This window comes from Curcuma longa, unplaced genomic scaffold, assembly GCF_044706935.1.
Source record: "Curcuma longa cultivar G26 ecotype Majalengka, Jawa Barat unplaced genomic scaffold, ITB_CL_G26_1.1 utg2798_np1212_758248_RagTag, whole genome shotgun sequence".
In the NCBI taxonomy this organism is placed as follows: Eukaryota; Viridiplantae; Streptophyta; class Magnoliopsida; order Zingiberales; family Zingiberaceae; genus Curcuma; species Curcuma longa.
This window is the reverse complement of record NW_027435600.1, coordinates 830270-856505: the sequence shown is the minus strand read 5'-3', so window position 1 is coordinate 856505 and position 26236 is coordinate 830270. Positions and strand designations below refer to the sequence as shown.

Genomic DNA, 26236 nt, shown 5'->3' with positions numbered 1-26236 from the left:
AATTCTCATTTATACATATCGTTCCTTTCATTTTCTAAACATCTAGAATAATGCTTCTATTCTTGTCATTAAATTCATATATTGACATGAATGATGATTCATTCATGACATGATTAAATGATAAAGCACAAATTATTAATATCAATGACTCACATATCTTTGGACTCAAATATATGAAATCAAATTAAAGATTATACGAGGAAACATCTCAAATTTTCTTCTTTCAATATCAATGACTCATTTCCTCTAACAACAAATCAATCTTGATAGAATAGTCATTTTCTCCTTGTTTAATAATATGTATGACACTCCAATTAATTTAATCCTACATGATAAGTTGTGGGCTGAAAAAGAAGCTTTATAAGCATAAAAAAAAGAAGCTATTGTTAACTGTATCAAATTTTAAGCACATAGAGGTGTTGGAAAGGGTTATGTATGTAATAGTATATTATCACCAATTGACCTTGATTTTAAAGTATGGATTGGATTTTGGATCTTAACAAGGTTGTCAAATCTTAGAAAGGGATATTGTGACACCTTAATTTAGTATTATATGAAGAATTGTGAGCTAATAAATTTTTTTTATCATTTTGGATGAATATACTATTAACTTGGATTTAAACATTTTGAACTAATAGTTGAGCTTGATTGTTAATGGATCAGTTCTCTCATCTATGTAGGTCATAACATCATGATTTGTAAATGATCAAACAAAAAAAATGTATAGCTAATTTCATCACGCATGAATCCTACTTGATTTATGACAAACAATTGCTTTTACAAGCTAATTGTCGTCACAAGTTATAAATTGTATTAATTCAAGAAATTTCCTCAATTAGTTGTATAAAATTCCACCATTCGGTGTAAATGCATAGGCTTGGAATGTGATTCATTTGGTTACATTAACTAATATTTTAAACCACAATTGATTTTTTGAAATTTTTTCAAGAGATTGCACTTCAACAATTTTCAATATGTTGCAAGTGTGGGATCAGATGACTCAACTAAAGGAGGCTGCATAGATAGATCTTATTTTTCTCATCAATTCCTTGTACACAATACAAACTCAAAACTAGGTTAAATGCATGTGCCAAATTAATTATACTAATCATCCAAATGATTGGCATAAGTTAATTAGGAAATCTCCCTTGTCAAATTACAAATTCCTTAAGTTGCTCTAAGGATTAAGACCTAAGTCATCGATAAAAGTATAATTTAGAAACACTCTTAAATCAAACAAATACTTAACTATGCTATTGGTTGAGCCTCAAAACTTTATTTTGACTCTCTATTAAAGCAACTATAGATAATCAATGATATTTTGAAACATAAGTATATGAAGGGGGCTCGATCTGTGCAACTATAGGGTGAATAATGGTAAACTATAAAATTGTAACATTTTAATCCAAAGTTAGTTTTAGATGTGCAGTGGAAATATAAATAACATTGTAAGAACAAAATCAATATTGCTAGAACTTATAATCAATGGCGTAATTAGGATTTTGAATTATACTGGGCTAAATTAGTAAGATTTAACTAATTATTTAATTTTTTAAATTTCAATTTAACAAAATAAATAAAAAATTACTGGGCTACACTGGGCTGAGCCCAGTGCAGCCCAGCCACTGGCTACGCCAGTGCTTATAATGTTATATAGTTTGGAACTCTCGGTTCATATATACTCCGTAATATATGATTCATAAGGTGAATTAACCCTCAAAACTCACTATATTTTCTCTTGCAATGCGCAAAGAAACTTCTTACAATTCACCTCTTACAAGAGTAGAAAAACTAAGCACAAGAGGAACTTGAACAAATATGAAGCTTCAACAAATAAAACAAGACTATAAAATTTAAACAAGAAGAGATTTAGCATGTAGAGATTGAGCACTAGTTTCAATAGTCCTCATGAACATAAGGCCCCTTGCCCTCTTATTTATTTCCTCTAAATTGGTTCCACTTCGGCCTTAATAAAAAATACCTTGTGGAAGTCTCTCTTGGCATGAATTTATAATTCTAAAGTTCTACTTAGTGTTGGCCTTCACTCTGTACTCACCTCAACACATTATAACTTGTAGTATAATGTCGAGATTACTCTTACTCTTGGCATGATCAACTATATAGTCTAGCACAATAGAAGCATCCAAATAATTTAGTTTGTAGTTGTATGAATTTTAATGGTAAAACAATTTGGCTAGTTAGTTAGATTATTTAGATTATATTTACCTAAGTAACATCCATTTTCATTACATATTGCTTGCACTCAGATGAAATATATACAATGAATAAAACAGTTAACTCAATTAGTGCAAAAAGAATAATCAATTCAACCCCTTTTTAGATTTATGAATCTATAGCTAGGTCTATTAATTCATTATCCTCATAACTATATCACATTAATGAGAATTTAAAAATTATAAAAATCTGAAACAGTCGTCAAGTAGAGATGAAAGATGAGTATCCTCAAGTACTTAAATTAATTAATGAATATAATTATAGAATAAATATATGATACAAATTATTAAAATTCATAACTTCTTTTATATCTCCTATAAAATTTCCGATTGAATTATTACATATATTTGTGATATAGCAGCATTAAATTTCTCATTTAAAAATATATATAAATTTAAATTACTTGGTCAAATTGGTCCTCAACCTAATGACTACAGGCCAAACAAGAGCAGTCCCCAAGTCTTCCACTGATCTCTCATGAGGGGAGGAGAAAGAGAAACAGAATGGTCATCGTGTTTACTTGAGTGCCTTCCAGCCTTCCTACTCAGAAAGTCTCCACCCTCTCATTAAATGAAACACTGCCCTCCCATTAAATGACGACAGACAAATCAAATCCATCAAATTAAATTTATGTGAATATGTTTTTCCAAAATACATATTAGTGACTATTACAATGTACCATACTAATTAAATTCCATATATACCTTTTCTTCAAGAACTATGGGTCTAGGATAAAACATATTTTACTTATATTTTATAAGAAAATTAAGATTACAACAATATCAAATATTATCTAAATTAAAAGTGAAGAATCAGACAATAGGAAATAAAACTATATAAGGAATAAACTAGGAAGCAGCCCCTCCTTAATGCTTCTGTCTCCTTCATACATGTACCAACCCAAAGGATCCTTTTAAATTTCTAATTCACAATTTCACCTAAATAAGAGTTGATAAATGTTTGTATTAGAATTATGCGAAAGTTAATCTAAATCAGAACAATGTGAAAATTATGTGAAGTGAATGTCATTTGAATGATGCAGAAAATATAATAAACTATCGGTTTAGCAAACACCTCATTTGCTTTTGAAATCCATGATCATCCTGTACAATTTTGTTATCTTTGCCCTCCTGATCTCCTTCCAAGACTCATTGATGTATTACCTATTTTCACCATTAACCTAGCTTTATCTTTTAAGAGCTAAGAGTAGAAAATAATTAAGTCTGTGCAAAAACTATGAGAATAGAGCTGATTTTTATAGATTTTTAACTTTCACTAAAAATAAACTTGAGCAAAATAAGTCTTCTCTATTCTCTTATTGCTATTGTCATTCGATAATTCTTCTCTTCTATCAAGATGTTAGTTGGTCCAATGTAGATTCAAAAGTTTTACCCCTTTGTTGAGTACTAGAGATATAGTGTCGTTAACTAAAGTTTGTTACTTGAGTATTTGATATCGTTGGTGTTGTTGCAATCGACTTAGCTCTAGTCAAGGTTGACCAAACTCGATTGATCAAGCTCGAGCTGACTCGTATTGAGTTCCGAAGTTTCAACAATATGGTGATCATGTTTGAGTGATTTGGTGAGCATGTATAAGCAATATGCTAGTTGGTTGAGCGAAGAGTCAAGTAAATCAAGATTGACCGAATACTTGACAGTGGAGAAGTTCAAGTGGAACATGGTTGACTGAACACTTGATAATTAAAAGTCCAATAAGAAGTTAATAAAAAAAAATCCAAGTGGATCACTGTGGACTGGACACTTGGCAATCAGAAGTTCAACAAGGAGTTGACATATAAAGTGAGAAGTCTAAGTGGATCACAGTTGCCTCGACATGACGATTGATGAAGTCCAAATGGGTCATAGAGGATTGGACACTTAACAACGCCAAGAGTATCGACTGATCAAGGTGATCAGATGTTAAACAACGGGAAGGTCGGACAAATCAAAGTAAATCGAATATCGAGCAAAAGAAGTCCTCATAGATTGAGGTCAACTAGATACCAGACAAGACGAGAACTTAGCTTAATAAAGTTGAAACAGGAGTATTGGTCTATTGATAGAGTATATTAATCCACCGATAGATTCTAAATCTCGAAATTGAGATTTGCGGTGTTTTTAGGATATATTTACTATAATAACTAGGGTTTACTATAGTAACATTAGGATTTGCTACAGTAACTTAGAATTTTGCTACAGCATCGGGGTTTAGGATTTTACTGTAATATTTTGCTACAGTACAATTGATTGTTTAGCAATCGATTGCTGGTACTATAGTAACAAATAGAATGTTACAAAATTGATTGTTGATCAATTCGACTGTTGAGGTAGAAATCGATTATTAGGATTTAGCAATCGATTATTGATACTGTAGTAGTAAACAAAAGGCTCCGTATTCGATTGCTATGGCTTAGCAATAGATTGGTAGGTGTAACAATCAATTAATGTTGGATAGCAATCGATTGATACTGCAAAACATGAACCGTTAACTGATAGGTGAGAGCAACGATCAAAATCATATAGTGTAGCAATCGACTGCATGTATTAGAGTCAAGTTCTTTTTCTCTAAACTCTAAAATCATTCTTTACCCGACCTTAACCTAAATCCCAAGCATCATTTTTTCACCTTCGGGGCATTGTGACTCACCTCAATAACCCTAACTTAAACCCTAGAATGTGATCGCCACTGCCTCCACAAGAATCGTATTTACTATGCCTCAAAGTTGCTTGTTATTCACACAAACTAGCTAGCTAGCATCTTCCACAATTGTCTATACTGCTCAAAAATTGTGGAATCAAGCTTATTTAATGCCCATAAAAAACCCAACACTAGCACGCGTCATCCATGAAAGATCGATAATGACGCCATCACAACCAGTGTGCCAATATATCGATCTAAGATACAATTAATTGTTTAAGCACATCCTCATGATCGAAGGCTACACCTAACCAATTAGTAATTAATTGTTTTAATCTTTGCACGCCCAACATTCTTCTTTTTTATTTTTTATTTTATTATTTTTATATATAATTGCACAAGGTATAATTAAGGAGGTTATAAATTTGCTCTTCTTCTTCCTAAATACATAAAATACTGCACTTAATTATTAGGTTTGGGACAAACATATATAAAATTAGCTTGAATGGCCTAAAACTGCATGCCATGGTGTCTTGCTGGTCCTCTCCATGCAAACCCTTTTTCCATTAAGACGAGGACAGTGAAATATAATGCACTAAAATGAATTTAACAAATTATATATGCAATCGTTCAAAGATAAACATGTTCCTTAGTTTGAAAAGTCATGTGCTTTGAGAATGGCCGAGAGGAAGGTTAATTCCGTGTGCATGCTGACATTTCATCCATCTTAATAATGGTCCGTGCATAATGATAAAATTATTGTCATATGATTTAAAAGTCACGAATTTAAGTCTTAAAAATAATCTCTTATAAAATAGAATAAAATTCATACAGCTGTAGATTTTTTTAAAAATTTTATATTGATGAAAATTTCATGAACTGAACAGACCTTCTTTTTTTTTTTTTTTTGATGTAAATAGTGAGATGCTGAAAGAGTTAAGGCTCTCAACAATCAAGGGTTGGTTGAGGGTCCTTGACATTGGCATGAAAGCTGGATGCATGATGAGCTGTATGCCTTTAGTACTGTGCAGTTTTATTAGTCACATGAAGATACAGCACACATATTTTGCCTTGGAGAAATTAATTAATTAAAACTTTGGGCCTAATGAGCTTGCAAGTTATTATGGTGTTGCCTAGAGAAATAATTAAACTGTACTCCAACCGCACATCAATAATAATAATAATAATATCTTTTAAGCTCTCACACTTTATTTGATCATTTTTTTTATTAATCTAGATATCTAATTCTCTAAATTAATTAATTTTAAGGTGATCGATCCGACTCTATTAAATTTTTTTATCGGTCATTAAGATAAATACAAAAGTGCGAAAGGTGTGTCGCTCCACAACCAACATTTCAGAGTTATCTTTTTATTATTGAAATAAATTAATTTGTAGTATATCACAGTTAAGAATAGACCCATGCATGGATGCTTAATCAACTACAGAAGTTTCTTTATCATTGCACTATAGCCCGGCGATCAATACAGTATTTGATCAATAAGAAAGAAGAGAAGAAAATACATAAATATAATATTTGGCATGAGTCCAACCTTCATTTGATAAGATTTTGCACAGCGTGTCACCAAATATCCACGTTGAAATGAATTTAGTTTAAGATAGGGGCTCTTATATAGGGCTTCTTTTTGGGAAAAGGGAATGGCGACTAAGGATCTCTTCCTTGTATCTTCAATGAAATTAAGTTCATGAGATATCCTTCATTTGATTAGATTTGCCAAACGTGTCACCAAATATCCACATTGAAACGAATTTAGTTTAGGATAGAGGCTTTTATGGCTTCTTTTTGGGAAAAGGGAGTGGCAATTAAGGATCTATTCGTTGTATCGATCTTAATTCAATGAAATTAAGTTTATGAGACAAGGAATTGGAGTATCTAAAGGGACTGCCAAGAAACTTTAATGAACAAGTTTGGTCTTAGTTATTAATTGTGCTTGTGAAGTTCTTATTTATTACAATCTTTTGTTTTTTTTTAAAAATTTAGTTGAAAGAAAAGCGAAGAATATTCAAAAGCCAACAAACCAACTGTTCTCTTAATGGCATCATTTCTACATATTTAATTAATATTTATGCATCACTTTCATCTTCATTTCTAGTGTTAATAGACTAAGCAAATAACTTAATGTTTTTTAAGGTCCCATGAAATTAAATAAGTTAATTCTTGTGCCTAAGTTTCAATTATTGAAAATAAATAAATAATGTTTCACGATATCTAATTTTATATATATATATATATATATATATATATATATATATATATATATATATATATATATATATATATATATATATTTGATATACTGCGCGACGGTATCCTGCCCGATTCGTGCGCGAATCCATCCCAGCCGTCCATGCCGAATCGCGTGAAACCATAGCCGTGCGATTGCACAGTGTTTCTCCTCGGACCTTCATTATATATATATATAATGAAGTGATATCCTATGCGCATTAACTTAATTACGTGACTGTGTAAGGACTCTCCTAGCTAGGCAAAGTTGAAAAATCTAACAATTAAGTTCCATCTTCGTCAATCAATAATGAACTTGAAAGCTCTCATTATCATGACCTATTCTAATTAATCAGTCAATTCTCAGTCATTAGGCACCCTAGCTAGCTATATATGATGTCTTTGCCATATTCCTTAGGCTCAATATAATATAATTAAAGAACTCCGATCGAGAAGCCATAACACCTCCTACGGTGTAGTGTGTCTCCTTCGAGAGATGAACTTGCCAACTCATTAATGACTCGGGATGATGAGATAATAATGTGGTGTGGATTACAATTTTTTAATTAGTCATTAACCTCGGTCTTTAAGAGTTTTAAGAGTCCATGTACTCTTTTAAGTCAATTGCAACAATGTCATCAAATTTTCTTTTCTGTAAAAGGTGGATCCGTCACTTTAGCGGCCCTACACGGTCGGCCCCACGACCATCTGTGAGGAGGTAAATCGAGAAAGTGCAGTTGGTTACGACGCAGGAGGGTATTGCCTGGCTTCGCCAGGATTCGAACCCTTGATGTCATCAAACTTTCAACTAGATCACGACACACTCCTTCAAATAGTTGACTACTCAACACTTTGAATAATCAATAATTAAGCTTCTATGGTTAGTCAATATGCATGCATGCATGTCCCCTTCAAGTTGGCCTCAAAGTCAAGATATATAATAATTAAACTCGATCTCTTTAAAATGATCATGTTGCCCTAGCTAGATCCACGTTATCAGCAAATAATCCCTCAAAATACAATGATCTTCATCTTAAAATAGCAACATGCTAAAAATTTTTGTAGAAGAGATGAAAATAGAGAACTTAAAACAAATTAAAATACTTGTGATTAAGTGAGTTGGAGTTCTTTAAAGAGATGCATGCATGGGAAATTAAGCAAATTTAAAATCCACAATAACCCTTAGTATTTTAATTAAATTAAAAGGTGTCAAGTGAAAAAACACCACCCATGCACCCTTATAATTAAGGTCAATGAGCTTGCGATCGAGCAGTGCCAAACAGTGTTTTTGCATTGTAAATAGCTTACTCGTATAACATTGGTAGTCGCCGTATAAGGCTATCACTATTTTATAGAAGTATAAATTGAACTAAAAAATGTTTATTACCATCCAATCCAGTCGGAGATACAGAACGTTGAAATTGACGAGCTTAAGAATCACAAAGTTCAATAACCCGTGTGTTGGAAGATATAAAACTCTTAATCGAACTAACAAATTATTTTGCCTACAGAATATAATATGCTGACAATCTCAAATCTCACTTTTTCTGGACCAATGCAGAACAGATGATAGATCACACAACTTACAGTAGAGAATATTAGATTACAGATGGAGATTAAATATTAATGATAATGAGTATGTGAATCTGAAGGTGACCGCGTCTGGGTATGTCGTCGAGGAATGCCAATGACACAGTTGTTGACCCTTGCTGCAAAACGTAGTGAGCAGATGGATTCTCCAGATGAGGATGCCTCAGGTGAAATGTTCAACAACATTAGTATCTTAGAATCTCCAGAAAGGCAAGGCTGTTTACGTAAAACATAATCAGACAAGATGCACTTGGAAATTCAAAAGTTCACATTCTAAATTACATCACAAGAATTTCTGGAGGAAGTTTCTGTACCTGCAAAAGATAAGTTAACTTAGAGTTTCTGAAGGGAACATGGTCTTCTTTATTTGCAAGAGCAGAAATCACATCATTCAGCGCGGACAAACTTTTGTTAATAGCCTGCGATAAAATGGCCGTAGGCATGTGTGTAAATAATCTATCAACTAAAAATTTGAACAAAAATTTATTCTTCGACAGAAAAAAGTTTAACCCGAGTTTCTTTCAGGCGATCACCCGTGGAACCACTTTTTGCTAGACGCTCACTTCCAGCAAGATCTATCAGGTTGAGTACGCCTTGAACCTGCTCTTTGGTGCTCTGAATCCAAATCAAGGAATATATATATGAGTAGTCAATGGAAATCTCTAACAGATGATGATCTGTTAATCACCTCATTGGTGCCAACTATCTTCAAGGTGAAAATGACATGGCTTCTTGAGGATTGTTCATTCATGTTTGTTTTTCCTAGTGATCTGAACAGGAATAGCAGCACTTATCAAATGGAACAGATAATTTCATGTATATATTCTCTAAGAAAATATTTTCAGTATTGGGTGAAATGGAACACGACGGCCAATAAAAAATTTCTTTCGGTCAATAAAATAATATGTATTTTTTTTTTTGAGAAAAATCACTTCCTTTGAAAAAGAGCAAAAGTTATTTTCCTGTGAAACATCACTCATCTGTAAGTGACTCACTCTATCAATAAGCCTCTCCTCTGTACCCTCCTCCGTTCACGTTCACGTTCACATCCGAGTAAACTAATCAATCCATATAGGATGTAGGGTGGTCGGTTCAGTTGGAATGGTCAGGCTGGGTAGGTTGATCGAGGTGGGTAGATTAGGTGTTTGATCTAGACTGACCGGTCGATTCAGGTGGGACGAAGGTGGGATGAGCAAGCAGATAAGGGAAGGTGTGTGATCTGCCTGCTCAACCAACCTAACTAGCCTAATCAACCAGCTCACTCACCTTTCAAATCAAGATCAGCTCAAATGAATTTTAATTCATAGATTCCCTTCCCCTTCTTTACCCCCACCTATAAGCTTATAGCAATTTTAAAAATTGAATTCAAATTTTGGAGTAACAAATTACAAAAGTACATTATGCATCTCTACTAATGTTTATACGTTTTTTTTTTGTCTAAACCTGCTCCTTCTAGAACTGGCACGTGTGGAACACCATTTAAGCATGCCAACACAGTCTTGTTTTCAATCAAGCCAAAATGAAACATTTCTATTAGAATAGATGGAATTCACATATATCTCCACAACGGTATAATATTGTCCACTTAGGACCTAAGCTCTGATGGTTTTGTTTTTGGACTTTATCCAAAATCTCTCATTCCAATGGAGATATCTTCCATTTTATAAACCCATGATATTTTTCATATATTTTCAATGTGGGACTTCGATTGTCTCCCAACAATTTCGACCCTGCCAACAGATATCAACTGGTACTTAAACCATGAAATCGACTATTTTCTACTAGCACCAAGCAATCATCAACTGAATCCTAGTTAAATATATACTTAGCATGTGAAAAGTATAAAGTGCACTTGTACTTTCCTTACACCAATATGACCAATGCATCCATCTGAGAATGACTGTTTGATTTTGTTGTGTCCATGGATCAGCAATTCTTATCTTTTCCTGATCTAATCTCTCTCACCAAGAGTACAAATGTCCAACTTTATAAAAAAAAATCCTGATATTTTCATATCAACTGAGGAAACTTGTGAAATGTTCTGATTATGGCATCCCTTTTTTTCACAAGCTCCATAGAGATGGATTAAATCCTTATCCGTTGTTCTGATCGCAGTTTGAGTGAAAAGTAGCTTTATGTGGGTTTGGGCAAATGTAAGATAGGCCAGGGTCTAATCAAAAGTAATCAATAGTTGGGATGCTTTTATTGACCGACCAAGCATGTGGAAAAAGTATAGATCAGCTCTAGAAAAACAATAGAGTCGCAAAATAATCAATGGCTTAAACAGCACCTTTAGCATCTAGGTTAAAAGAATTAACTAATTAATGTCAAGAAATAATTAAGAATTGATAACAGTAGAAAAGCGTTGCCACCTGCTGCATGCAGCCCGGTGCAGACTCTGTGCAGCCTGCTCTGTGCATACATCTACCAGGGTAAGGTCAGAAACAACTGTGTTGCCATTAGCATCATGCTTAATAGAATATTGTTTTCCCTCCGGGCTACTTGAACAACTTGGTGATAATAAATCACGAATTGTCTCATTATAAATCTCCAACATTGATGCCTTCAATAATACATGAGGAAAATAACTAAGCAAATGCCAAAGTCGAAACAAGTTACGGTGGATGCCTTCAATAATACATGAGAAAAACAACTAAGCAAATGCCATAAGTAAAAGCAAGTTATAGTGTGTATATATATAATATACCTTTATTTTGTACTCCCAACCCTGACATTGAAGTGATTGGCTAACTTCAAAAATCTGCTCCAAAGAACGAGGTATAAGACCTTTCTGTTCTGGTATATCTGGATTTCCCATCATAGTGTATGTTTTTCCAGAACCAGTTTGTCCATAAGCAAAAATGCAAACCTGTAGTTCAAAGATGTCAACTTTCTTAACATTGAACCGTCAATCGAAGTATAGCCATATGATTAAACTTTATTTGCTTCCCGCATAACTGGCAACTAAAATTGCAGTTTTTTTTCCCATTAGGCCAATAACAATGAAAAGGAAATGTTGCTAGTATGCTAAAAAACAAAGTGGAAGAAACTAAAATATGAGTATTAATATAGTTAAGAAACTTATGAGGCAGTATAGACAAAAAGAACTTCTGATCTGAAGTGTTACAGCAAACCAAGAGACTTTGCCAATTAGACATCTCAAAATTAAACAAAGAAACAGCTAAACTACCTTGTACCCATCAAATGCACTCTGCACTAGCTCTGAGATTTCAATAAACACATCTTCTTGTGAAGCTTCATGGCTGAATACTTTATCAAAAGTGAACGAATGTTTTTGGGCTGCTGACAATTATACAGTCAGAGTTTAATGTTACTGAAGGGTATAAAACATAGTATAAAAAAGAAGATCAAACTTGTAAAAATAATTGCATCATCATACCACCATGTGTCAAATTGATGCCCCGGCCAAAAGATTCCATAGAGGTGGGATATGAAATCACTGTTCCATTTGTCCCACTAGAATCATTATTAACCACAATAGGTCGAACCCTACAGAAGACTCTAATGTTTCCCTTAAGTTCCTGCAGCAGCTCATAATTTTAGTGTCAAAGATGCTTTAAAAATGTTAAACAACAGTGTTAACCAACCAATATGGCATTATGCTGCTTTTTCAGCAATTTCTCTCCTTCCACAAGATGATTTTTCAACTCCTCTATAATTATCTTTTGCTCTTCAAATTTGGATGCCATTGTAGTGGCTGTCAAATTGGCTTGCTACAAAATTAATAAGGATGCCAAACTTGAATACATGGCCGTTATATAAAGTGGGAACAAAGAAGTCTACTGATACATTCTTTCAAATACAAATGTATTAAATAACAATATTAAATGGTTGAAAGAGCAGTCACTACTAACCCTAAGTTCATCCTTTTTAGCAGTAAGCTGATGCTGCAATGACAAAATTTCTTTTCTTTGGCAAGCACAGGTTTCCTATGTCATAAAGAGGAAATTTTTTTTCAGTGCAATCAACAGCATTATGAAAAGATGATAGAGCAAACAAACCTCAAGATCAACTGTCTTCATAGTTATCATATCCAGGTTTTTGGTAATTTCTTCATATTTGGCAATGACAAGTGTCAAGCGCTGCACTTCTGCTTGTGCTTTATTGCAACCATCCTTGACTTGTTGCAATTCACTTCTAAGACAACTTAATTCTTTATTTGATTGTTCCTTATGCTTTTTCCTTTTTGTGTTCAATACTTCCTTTGGTTTAATTTCTTCTTGCTGAGAATACCAGCACAGTAAACAAATTAGGTCCAAGCTGTGATATACTAGAAGGAAATAGTAATGCCACGGAAAGTCCTTTTGAGTAATTGCAACATGACAAAAATAGAAAAAAAAACACAAGTTTTATTTAAGAGATGAACTGCCAATGCATTAACCAATTAACCAAAGAAAAAAACTCAATAGTAAAAGCTTGCCCTCCCTTGTCTTCTATTATTTTTCTAGGATAAAAGATCAACTTTTGAATCAACACCGAACTAAATTCAACTTAGACCCATTGTTTCTAGGTGGAAGATTTTGCAACTTAAATTGATGAATGAATTTATACACAGTTATCATGCAGTCTATTTGATAAGTTCACTGAATCACAAACCAAATTATGCAGGCATTGATTTGTAGTATTAAAGATGATTTTTGAACAATAATATTCTGACATTCTTTTTACACAATTGTAACAACTATTTTTGGCAATTCATGGATCAATAGGGGTTCGAGCAGTAAATTCATACTTAGAGATGACAATTATGAATATTGTTAGTGTTTCACCATGATTATAAAAAAATTATGACCACAGATTCAATGGGAAAGCACACCAGCAGATATACTGCATGCTCAATTTAGCAACATGTCATATTTCATGGAGTCAATGTGGGAATCGAACTACAAGGAACCCTAGATGGATAAAGTTTAATATCCATTCTCATGTTACAGTATAGGTTGGCTATTAGACTGAAGCGCCAGAGTAAAATTATCATGGTAGTTTGCACTCTGGTAGTGTTTTAATTTTTCAGAAATCATTAAAAGTAAATATATCATAAGCCATGTATGGATGTTGCAAGAAATCATCACTCTTTAAAGAATTGAACATTTGTTTTAATTAGGTTACAGTTGAGGAAATACTTGGCCAAGTGGTAGGGTGAAATGGGGAAACCTGACCTGACTCAAAATGATGTGGATTTTAAAGAGAAAAACTCAGGCCAAAGAACAAAACCAAAATTTTGTTTGGAAAAAACTAAACCAAAGTTCTCAGGTTGGTTTGGTCCTGGTTTTTTAGTTTTCTTGGGTTTTCATTTTTTTTTTTTGAGTTTTTTATATAAAATAATATATAATATGATGCATGAATATATATAATATAGAATATATGTGTGCATAGTATCTATGATGTCAGCCAACCAAATTTAACATGGCATCATTGCTCTAAAACGGTTCACATGTAGAGATTAGAACATTTGAATCCCGTTCACAAGCCAACATGTGAAGGCAAAGTGTTGACAATAGATATGCACATATTGGTTTATTTCCTAATAGTTTGAGCTTTTGGAATAAGTAACCTATTGATTAAATTTAATATAACTAACATGAAGATTAGTAATTTGTTATACAAATCACTAAAAAGGATGTTTGAAATCCTAGTGAAGTACTAAGGCACCTTATCCTTGACCCACTGTACCTCCTGTGTAAATGTTTCATTAAGGAGAAAATACGTACACTTTCAAAAGTGATTTGTGCATCTCTTTCATTTTCTAGGAATTTCCTAGTACTTTCTGCCTTTGGCTCCTTGTTCATGGCCTCCAGTTCATCAATCTTTGCCTTCAACTGAGTCACTGTAGATAAAATCTGAAGATATATTAGCTGACAATCATAATTCGCTATACATTCTCAACTGAGAAGCAAAAGTTTTGTTGGATCTCTAGGAAAAACATAAGACAATATTCTCATGAGCAGGTACCAATATCATTGGTTTTTCAGTTACAGCAACATATCAATTATTCGCAAAGTGTGAACAAAAGAGACGCAAGGTACCAATATCATTGTGGCTCTTCTCCTGATCCTCCATGAAATTTCGTTGTTTTTTCTGGTCCGCTAAATATCCATCTTCACGAGCCATGTGCCATTTAATGCAAGTCTTGAGCTTCTCAACGTGCTCCATCATCTGCTCGCACCTCCCCTGCAAATTAACGAAACATACCCACAAAGAATAAAATTACAAAATCCTCGGAAGAAGACTGAAAATTAATCCCACGAGACTCAAGTCACCTTAAAGTCACTATTGTTCTTCCCTTTCATCTCCTCTCCCAGGAGCTTTTCCACATTCTCCCGAGACAAAAATTCAATCTCGGAATTGTGAAGGGGAACGACGAGATCTGGATGAGAGTTGACAGAAGAAAGCACCTTCCGCGCCCTGGTTTCATCCGGTGGAGTCGCCTCCTTGCCGACCAACCGCCGTCGCTTGTCAAGGGTGCGATTCTCCTTGCTCTGCGCGAACCAAGAGTGGATCAGACGGAAACCACTGCATGAGAATAAGGCAGCGAAGAACTTACGTGCGAGGAGATCCCCGGCGAGGGACGCTTGCCGGAGATCCCAGAAGAAGCCATCGCTGCGAGGAAGTGGAGGAGGATGGAGTATCCGTTAGGGATTTGAAATGATAAGGGTATTACAGTTGCGGTTCGATTAAACAAATCAAGACAATCATGGAAATTTTTGAATCGAGGATATTTTGGGAAGGAAGTAACTTCAGCTTTCAAAATAAACTGTTAAATATAAATGGATAAAAATTAAAAGGTCAAAATTAATTATTATAATTGTAAAAAGTACATAGCAATTATAATAATAATTTTAATCAAATTAAAATAAATTAATAAATATTTTTTATAGAAAAATATACAATATTTTTTGATAGATTGAATTAAAAAAACAATTATAAAGTCACTACTATGATACCATTGAAATAAAAATAATTTTAGTATAATTTCTTAGTTTAAGTTTTGTACTTAGTTATTTACTTTGTATAAATTGTTAATAAAATAAGTACATTTTTAAATTATGATAAAATAAAATTTCTTTTTTAAATTAAGAAAGAAAGACTTCTAATTTTTTTTCTTTTGTATATCTGTCTTCAATCTTTATCTAAATAATCTCTCAACAGATAAATAATAATCGTCAAGAACTAAAAAAAAAATCCTTGGTCTAGTAAGACTTGTGCAAACTAAGTAAGACAAAAGATAAATCATCACTATAAAATCTAAAAACAATTGGAGCATAGATCAAAATTAATTCTTTACAAGTGAAGCTAACTAAACACCACTGTGACCAAGTAAATTTTTTTTTTAATTTTTTAAAAACTAAACACTAAATCATAAACCTTAAAATCTAACCCTTATGAAAAAATTAATTTTTTTATATATATATATATATATATGAATAAAACTTAAAAATAATATTTCTTTTTTATTGATTATCAAAAAGGCGTCCTTGTTCATTCCTTCTGTTTAAACTGAGAAAAGGTGTTTGCTGCTTAGCTGACAGTCACTTCTATAATTGAGTAAAACCGTTCCTGTCGTTTATACAATTCAAAATGGCTCCAAAAAATACATTGCCTGCTGCAAAACAAAACAACAGCTTTTCAAAACAATAATAGTTTCTAATCAGAGGGATGGAGTACAAACAGGGTATATACAAATACAATGCTTTTCCTTTCCTAAAAATTAGCAAAGTTGTTACCTTTGCTTAGCCACATTCAGAGATCCTCTTCATCTGAACTGGAACTATCAGCCTGTCGATCTCTTATTGCAGGAAACAATAGTTGTCGGGGACCAGGACTAGGAGTTGCTGTTGAAGTTTCTCTAATTTTTTTGGCTGGCATTGAGACTTTCTTTGATGATTTCTTTACTTCTGTGCATATCTTGTCCAACATGACAAGTAAATCTCTTACGATGATGAATAACCGCAATCCTTCATCTTTCGCTGCACTTCCATGAAAATAATCAGTAGTTCTCTGCACCAAGGATCTTATTCTCTTTTGTTCTTCCAACAAGAAAGTTATGGCAGATTCAGCATGTTCTACAAAGCACTCGAGGGAATGATGAAATCCACTATCCTCTTCCAAGCTTCTCATATCTTTGTTTAGAAACTCCTTAATCTCCACTAACTTGCGACCAAAACTGGCCACTGAATTCGTGGTAGCATCAATATCAAATCCTGCTGCTTTCTTAACATTATTAAGCTCACTGCTTAGACCAGAAACAGCCTCAAGGCCAACTGCATGGAGACATTCTTCAGAATCCGCTTTAGAGTCTTCAAAGGAATCATTAGAATTAAAGTTATAATTATTGAGGATGGACATGTATCCACTTTCTCTTGCTAGACGTGCAGCACGTCTACCTTCTGAACGGATAGTCTCTTTAACAACGAAGTGCAAGAGAGTGGTTTTCCCATCTGTACCCTTAACATCTGCCAACTTCAACAGAGTGTCAAGCTTGAATGCCTCAGCACCTCCATGGAAGGTGCCATCATTCATGCGGTTGCCAGTTTTAAGAACAGCTTCCAATATCTTCAAGAAGAGACGATTGCTTCTGAGTTCAGCGCAAGCTACCTAACACAAAAAGAATATTCATGGTTATGACTTTTTAAGTGTTCCACAACTGTGGCATTCACTATACTGTACTAGTAACAAGATATTCAAAAAAAAAAATTCAGGAGAAAAAAGATATTCAACTAGAGACCAGATCAACGAAAAGTATGGATCTATAACAATAAAGGAAACTCTTATGTTGACAACAATCACAGTTATAATAACAAGGATCTATAACTCATCCAATAAGCAAATAAATTAACAAGAAGTCTAGTCTAGCTTATGATGCAATATTTTTCTAGTTAAAGACCAACTAGGCACGGAAGTTGGACTTCCATCTGAATATTCAAGTTTGACATGGAACAAAGACAACCAAAAGCAAAGCAACAATTGCTTATTTGTATCAGAAAACTACAATCTGAACATGAAAGAAATATCATACTGTGGAGAATATTATGAATTCCTACATTGGCAGTGACAAAAGCAGAACATCACTAACATGTATGATTTTTGTTAGAGATGAATTCCAATAGCTGCATATAAATCATTCAAACTAATTGGACTATATTGCCACAGTTCATCAAACATAACAGTCTGGGCATCCTCACATTTTTTAATGAAAAACAAGATTCACAAGTATAAGCAGCCTTTGACACCTGGGGGTGGGTTTCTATACCACTTCTAGGTATAAAGGTGGGACTGGAGTGTCACGCTGCCATGCTAGTAATCCAAAACTTTGTGAATACAAACATAAACACACGGGCTCAAAGATAATGCATAGCCTGAATGTAAATGCATGATCCAAATAGAAAAGAAATTGACAAATGTAAATCCATGGATTCAAAGATAACATGATAGCCTGAATGTAAATGCATGATCCAATCTGTGAAAACAAATTAACAATATAGAGAGAGATATATAGAAGACGCCAAAAAACAAAGAGAAAGGTAATATGATAGTGCTATCTAGCTTTTTATCTAGAATTCCAAGACTTGCCTCTAAAATTGCAAAAGATTCCTGTATGATTGAGACATCCTCATGTAGAAGAGACATGAATAGCAAGACATCCATCCTTTTATAGGCAAAAGGAATATCAATCAATTCCTTGAGGAATTGTTCTGCAGGACCTAGAAGGGACAAATCACCAGTATACAGCCGAAGTTTCAGCTCTTCATCAGTGGTAGGTTGCATTCTCAGCAATGCTTGAAGAAGAGAAGTAGGAAGCTCATTTCCTGGTAGTAAAAAGACCAACAGAAAGAACCAAGATATTAAAAGTGATTCATAATGGAAAAGCATCGTGTAACACGTAAAATTGAGTGTGCCAATAGTAGTTGTTGAAGATCTTCTAATGATTGAAAGTTTATATAGAAATGAAATTAAACCATATGAAAAATTAAAAATAGAAAATGACACCAAAATCTTTTATTTATGGACAGAAAGGGAACAAAATTGGGAAAATATGCAGAAACAGCTCGACTCACTAATTTGTATGGTAGAGTAAAACCAAAGTACTATTAAAAAAATAGTTAGTTTTGTGGCAATAGCTAGAAGCTAACATGATTTACTTTATTAGAAGCACCTCATTTGAAATATTGCACTCTTCAATCTCTACGTTTACCAAACACAAAATTCAAACTTACCTTCCATGAGTGCTTCACTGACTTCATGTTTTTTTATGTTCAGAGCCTTTATTGATATTGCTAGATTCTGAGACTTCTTTGGCTCAAGAAGCTGGATAAACTGAGGCGAGGGAACACCGCTAGTTGATTCCTTCTTTCCAACAACGCTTCCACCAGCAGCATTATTGTAGCCAAATAATGATTCAATCATCTCCTCATCGAACCTGTAAATTTAGTTAAATCATTATCAAACCCCAATTTTACAAGATTAAAGTGGAGAAACTGAATATTAAACTTACTGGAAAGAACCTGATCTTATATGAGACCAGACATTGGACTGAGAGTTTGCAAGAACTTTATCCCAAAAGAACGGCTTCAGCTTTGTTTTAGGGCCATTCTTGTCACTATCCGCATTGAGACTTATGAAATGATTCAGCTCAAAATTTGGTGGCTGCTTAGTTCTAGAATTTCCTTGAACTTGGTGAGGAGGAAAAGCAGCATTTGGTGATGGTGGAGGTGGTTGAACAGCAGCATTTCTTTCTGGTGGTGATGGTATCTGAGCACCAGATTTTCGGTTTGGAAATGGTAGTGGTGGAGCAAAGGGTGGAGGTGCAGCCTTAGTAATGGGAGGTATACCTGGGGGAGGAGGAGGAGGAGGAGGAGCTGAAGGTGGAAGAACAGAAGCAGTTGGATGGTGAGGGGCACTAAGAGGAATGGTACCGTTGGGATTTGACACTAAATCAGATGGAAATCTTCACACAGAACATGGCCATTTTGGCTAAGTCCACCATCAGATGGCAAACCTCCAAGATTATCTGTATGATTACTCGAACCAACTGGACCAAATGACTTATTCGATAATCCTGAAATCACAAGTCTTATAAATTTCATACTTAGAAATGCATCTCAATTAACAGGGTTGTCAACTATGTTTATAAGAATCTGACCAAAAAATAAAATGTTTATAAGAAAGTGGAATGATTTCATACCAGAGACATTACTTAGATGCAAGAGGGGTCTTTCATCTTTCCCATTTACTAAGTATTGACGCTGTCTGCAAAATTTCCAGTAACAACAGAATATACAAAGGAGAAGAAGAGATGTCCCAGTCGACGATAGAGCTACTGCAATGATAACTAGTTTTGTTCTATCTTGTTGATCCTCGTGTGAGGATGAAGGGCTCGCAGGAGCAATTTTGGGTGGTTTTGGTGAAGAAATTGACAAAACTATTGAGTAATGATGGAGAGATGAAGAGCTTGTAGGTGCTAGATCAGGTGATTGGGATATAGCAGGAGCAGCTGTTTGTTGTTCATCTGTAAGTTTAGGTGATGCTAGAGAAGGCATTGAACCTGCAGCTGGAGCAGTTGATGGACTAGCTAGAGCAGGAGATTTGCCTACATCTAGGGAGAAGTTGGGCACAGGCCTTGGAGATTGATTTGCTAAATGTCTTCCATGTACATGAAGCCAATTAGTTACTAATTCTAAGCACTCAATGTGCATGCTATTGAGTCTATAATCTTCTTTAGAAATATCCAAGCCAAATCCTCTCCCAATGAGACATTGGTTTACTGCATGCTTAACTTTTGGAGGAAGAGTGGTCACAACTTCATAACCATACATTCTACCCTACACAAGGAAAACAAACATCTTGTGATCAAATCCAGACAGATATCCACGTAAGATAATTTATGGAAAATAATTCAGTCATTGAAAAGAAGCATGCATAAAAAATGGTGGTTCAGCAAGAATCAGATAAAAACATTAGCTATTTAGCATAAACTTATATGAATAAAAAATAGGTTAAAACAAAGATAGTCTTTTGTGTTAGAAGGCAAGTAATTTGCATCACCATTCCAGTTGATTTGCCTACACACAATAAGAAAATTCTGAAAACTAACATTATAGTTTTCACAATTGCAATAGTTGTAGCATAGGAAATCATAATAATCAGAATGCTGTTTTTCTAAAACAATTTAAGGAAGATAAGCAGGGCCTCAAAGAGGAAAGAAAAGGCAAGCTTAGTTTGTTTAGAGGAAGAATTTGCCCAAGAATTGCTTTAGATCCTTTACATAAGCTACATGGTACCCTCTCAATAGTTTACATAAATAAATCTAGATTAGTTTCTTCATATTATGTCAGGTCATCACCATGTCATCAAATTAACAGTGAACGGATGGAAATCAAATAAGTGATATGTTTGACACTAATTTACAATTGTTGCAAAAAGAAAATTAAAATGTTGCAATAGATTTGGTAATTAACCCCAAATGAAAATACATCCAATCACTAAGGAACTAGGAATTAACAAAAAGAAGATTATGATGTTGTATGATTTACAAGTGTAATTAGTAGGGTAGAATGGAAAGAATGAGAATGGTCCATTTGAATGTCTAGTGGAATGTTCCATGCTAAGGAATGACTCATTTCTAAAATAGCCATAAATAAAATGAATAAACTAGAAATGCCAATCAAGCCAATTGAATTGGTTGGACTGGTTTGCTAGTAACCTGGTTGGCCAATCAATTAAGTGAGCAGACCAAGTGGATTGACTGTGTCAAATGGGTTGAGGACCAGATGCATCAACAGTGCCAGGTGGGCCAAGGGTATTTGCTCAGGTCGAGCAAACATATAGAACCAGACATCCTAATTATCATGATCAGGCTCCTTGGAGAGGTCAGGGGCGGTTGAACAAATTGGGCCTATTAGGCCTAGGTAATCTAACAAGTTGTGCACGCCAAGTGGATCACTCAAACTGAGCATGTTGGGTGGATCCACTAAGTTAGGTGTGTCGAACAGACAATCAAGATTAGATACAGACTAAGTCATATTGATTAAAAAAAACTAGATGAAGTGAAGGGGTGAAACATAAAATGAACCATTTGACTTGTTATTGTTAGTGCGACGTGATGCAGAATCTTAGGATCACTAGAGGGGGAAGGGGTGAATAGCGCACCTACAACAAACGTTTCTTTCTCTTGCTAATGTCTTAGCATGGGCACACATTAGGATAAACAAAATCAACACATGCAAATAAAACATACCAAGATGGACATCGATATTTACTTGGTTCACAACCCCCAAATGCGCCCAAGGTCTATGTACAATGTTGTCCACTATCTTTCTCCTCTTCAGTAAACGGCCAGAGATGGACAAACCTCTTAGTACAATGATGAAATATCAATACAATGCAGTAAGAAATGGAACAATCAAGGAGAGCAATACAATATATTTCAAGTGTGTATGTGTTGTCTTCGAGCTCCTGGTCCTATTTTATAGCCTCTACCTCAATCCAATTGTTATGCTGACATGCCACTGCTCAGTCAACCGGAAGCTCTTTCGATCGCCCGAACCTTGCTGAGTCAGCACGTCGACCTTATCCACGAACAAACCCCCTTCTATTTGCTATTGCTGACGTGGCATCCTTCCAGACACTCAAACCCATTCTAATCGCTCGTCATCGATCAATTTGGATTTCTGACTATCTGACTCGAATCTATGCTTTACGTGTATTCCAGGAGCTCGGAACTAGTTTCTGTCATCTGGACCTCCCGAACAACTTGGCTTCAAACCTTTCAAAAATAAGTATTACAAGTGCAGGTCGCCCAAAACCCAAAACCCAATTCAGGTCGCTTTGAATTCTGACTCAAGTCCACTACGACCAAGTCCACCTAAGTTGACTCTACCCTTGTCCCGAATATACGTCACTCAACTCAGCTCACCACAACTTACCTTGAGCATTCTTCCTCCCGACTTCTTGTCCCTCGGATGCACCGTGTCTTCCGGCTCACTCCCCATGCATCTTTCTTGCTCCACCAAAGTACTCTTCTAGCAAGCCTCTCGTCTCTTGGATGCATTGAACTCATTAACTCACGTCCCGTGTCATCCTTCTCGCATGCTTGCATCCTCTACTCCAAGTTCAGCTCTTTTTGATACTCCTTGTCCTTCTCGGCCCCTCGATATCCCATACCACCCTTCACCGTATGCACCAACCCCTGAGTCATCGGGAACTCTTGTGTTCACCTAAATTCATGCACACTTAGACACGCATATCAAAATCCAAAGCAAAGCCTAACTTAAACTTATTTGATGAAACATCAAAATTATAATCATCACCACTTGGGGTACCAACAATCTCCCCCTCAATTGCTTGAGGTACTAACAGTTATAGCATTCCATTATTACAACCAAACAAAATAGTGGAATGAATCATTCCCTTTTCCACTTTATCAGATTTCAATTCCTAATTTTATTATGATTCTTTTCCTTTTGTTCTATTGTACCAAATGCACCCTTAACTCCTCGATTATTCAACAAAGAATTAATATCACAAATATGAAAGAATAAATGCACTGACATCGAATTTAAAAACTGATAATTTACCACTTAAAAATTTATAATTATTCAATTTCACAATTAAGTCCATGTGCACCTCAAAAAAAATCACTTTTTTAGGTTAATAATAACTTGTTGATCAAGCATTGTTTTAGAAGTTGGACAAATTTGTTAGGACCATGAGATCCAACTAAAGGGAAAGGGGCAGTGGGAGGAGGGGGAATAGACACTCACTTTTCTTTGCATGCTTATAACTACAATTTGTTAGTGCGTAGCGGATAACATAAATACAATGACCACAATACACAAACAAATGCACAAAGACTACTGTAGTTCAATAGCATCTAACTCCTACTTAATAGTCTATCCGTTGATGGATCACTCCCGAAATGCTTTTATATCACCTTCTTGAATACCCTCCGAAGATGAAGAAACAACCTTAAGCTTACAACAAGAAGAGGATACAAGAGATTAAAATAAATAAATACAATACAAAGAAAGGATTACAATAATGGAGTTTGCTTTGACTTACTTTTTTCACTTCAAATTTGCTCAAGAATGGTTCAAGAATCCAATAACACTCACTTAAGAACTAATGCAACATTCTCCAAGCAATCCCCTTTTTCTGGGTTCTAGTTGTTTCCTGCAATCTGTTTAATCAATCAACTAAAGCAATCAGTCAAATGAATTTGAATGTATTTGACTGTTCTACTCCACAATGACTACTTGAGTCAACTGGTCCACTATAGCATCTGGGAATTCAGCAGTTGACATGCAACCTTATCCGATCAACGATTCTTTCTAGCTTTTCATCTCGTCATGTAAGGAGACCCTAGGACTTCCTTGTCTACCTAAGTCAACCATGACTTACCAAGACTTCTAATGTCTAGAGACTATGTTTCTGAAACTTCATCCTTTGCCTAGTACCGATCAACTTCGACCTACTAGGATTTCCATTGCTTAGAGGCCTAGCCTTTAAGATTTTATCCATTTTCTAGTGTAAGTTAACTTGACTCACTAAGGCTTCCACTTATTAAATCTCAAATCAACCTTGATTTGCCAAACTTCCATTTGCCCAACATCGGGTCAACTTTGACCACCCGGGACTTCCACACCTAGCCTCAGGTCAACCTTAAGCTATCAAAACTTTCACTTGCCCAATCTCAGGTTAACCTTAACCTTGTATAGCCTCAAGTCAACTTTGGCCAACAAGGACTTCCACTTACCCAACCTTAGGTTAACTTTAACATGCCAAGATTTCTATGTGCCTAGAGGTCACCTCTTTGTCTAGCATCCAGTCAGTCTTGACCTGTGGGGACTTCATCACCTGCCAAGCATTCCATCCTTCTTGGTTGGACTTTTATCACTTATCAAGCATCCAATCCACCTTATGTTGCCTAGACTTCCATCACCTATTAAACATCCAGTCACACTTGACTTGCTTAGACTTCCACTGCTAAATTTTGTTGAAATTTCATCTTGTAACTCTTGTTAAACTTTTTAGCTGTCAACTCCCTATTGAATTTTCTAATCTGCCAACTCCCTGTTGAACTTTTCATCTATCAACATCTATTGGACTTTCCATATGTCAATATTTGTTGAACTTCTCAATTGTCAATTCTCTATTAGGCTTTCCATAACTTTTCATTGCCAACACCTATCAATATTCTCCATTGCCAAATGTTTGGTCGACCTCGATACATTTGAACTTCATCTATCCTGTCAATATTGACCTACTTGATGTACCGGTCTAACTTAAATTACCCTCAATCATATTACCCACAATGCAATTGCATCAACATGTTGTCTAAATAAATTGTCCAAACACCAAAACACAACCCTGTCTATCAGGACTACGCTACCTGATTGCACCAAAATTTTTTGTCTATTTAGTTAAAAATTTAAGCAAAAGAAGTATACAAGTCTTGACTCACTAATAGGTTTGCAGTGCAGACGTAAAAGGATTAACCAAATAGAGAACTCAAAGGATGAAAATAAAGAACCCCATACCGTGTATTCGTGCAGCAGAGGATAATCTATCAGCATAGAATCAGTCATTTTCAACGACAAGTCCGCGGTCCCCGGTTTCCCTTCTGATCCGTGCATCAGCAAAGCATGAGCAAGAAAAAGATAAACGATCACGAACTTTTCTACAACCATCGTCCTGTGAGTCAATCTTGCGCCAACGATCTATCAATTTCATCGCATCCGTAGCTCCAACTAAAGCTGAAATCAGCTCCCAGCACACGCACAAGTGTACCTCCGGAAAACACTTTCAAATCCCGCTGAAAACTATCCAACGACCAGGCTGGCAAAAATTTTCGTCCATCAAAGTCATTGTCAGTTGTCAGGGATTCGAGTGACCTTTTTCAACGCCGAAAACCCCGGAAAATATCCAGAAAAAGGTAGCCTCCTTCTGCGTGCGGCTGCTGGAGGCTGGAGCGATCGGACTGGAATGGAGGCAGCAAAATCACCAGACGGGCAATGTGATCGAGATCTAGGGTTTGCTGCAGGTTCGAGGCGGCGAAGACGATGCCGATAATTGGAAATTATTTAATCATCGCCTGAAATTTGTATTTGCCGGCGTTCGAACAAGGAAACTAGCGTCAGAACAGATGACTCCAGAAGTGAGATGCCATGCAAAGGTGATAGTAAGAATCCTCTTGCAATGCTTCTATTTCACCAATAGATCGACGTCCTGGAGTCGGCTTTACCAGATGTGTCGCTCCGTCTGACCTGTTGGAGCCCCCGACTGGGTGCTGGCATATACCATTTTAAGTTTTGGATTAAATTTTAAATCACATATTTATAAATACTCATCATCGTGCCCCTTTTTTATATTATTTAATTGTTTGAATTGTCATTTCTACTTTTTTTTTATTTCAATTTTCTTTCAAAACAAATCAAAAAGTCTTTCTTTGGAAGATCATATTTGCATTTTATTTTCTAAACTTTCTTTCCTTTTGAAAATATATGAACAAAA

The 26236-nt window shown here is 35.1% G+C and overlaps 1 protein-coding gene and 1 pseudogene across 1 annotated transcript; both read right to left on the bottom strand.

Annotated features, from left to right (window-relative positions):
- Positions 1-8705: 8705 nt before the first annotated feature.
- On the bottom strand, positions 8706-15326 carry LOC141820207 (kinesin-like protein KIN-14N). The gene is made up of 15 exons (XM_074707489.1): positions 15273-15326; positions 14989-15207; positions 14755-14884; positions 14440-14555; positions 12730-12951; positions 12583-12657; positions 12316-12441; positions 12108-12249; positions 11898-12007; positions 11415-11576; positions 11080-11270; positions 9396-9477; positions 9218-9322; positions 9022-9126; positions 8706-8923 (listed from the first exon to the last, which is right to left on the bottom strand). The coding sequence occupies exons 1-15, from the start codon at positions 15324-15326 to the stop codon at positions 8741-8743; spliced, it is 2022 nt and encodes a 673-aa protein (XP_074563590.1). The 3' UTR covers positions 8706-8740.
- A 964-nt stretch (positions 15327-16290) lies between these two features.
- Positions 16291-25617, bottom strand: LOC141820204 (formin-like protein 3; annotated as a pseudogene).
- Positions 25618-26236: the final 619 nt, after the last annotated feature.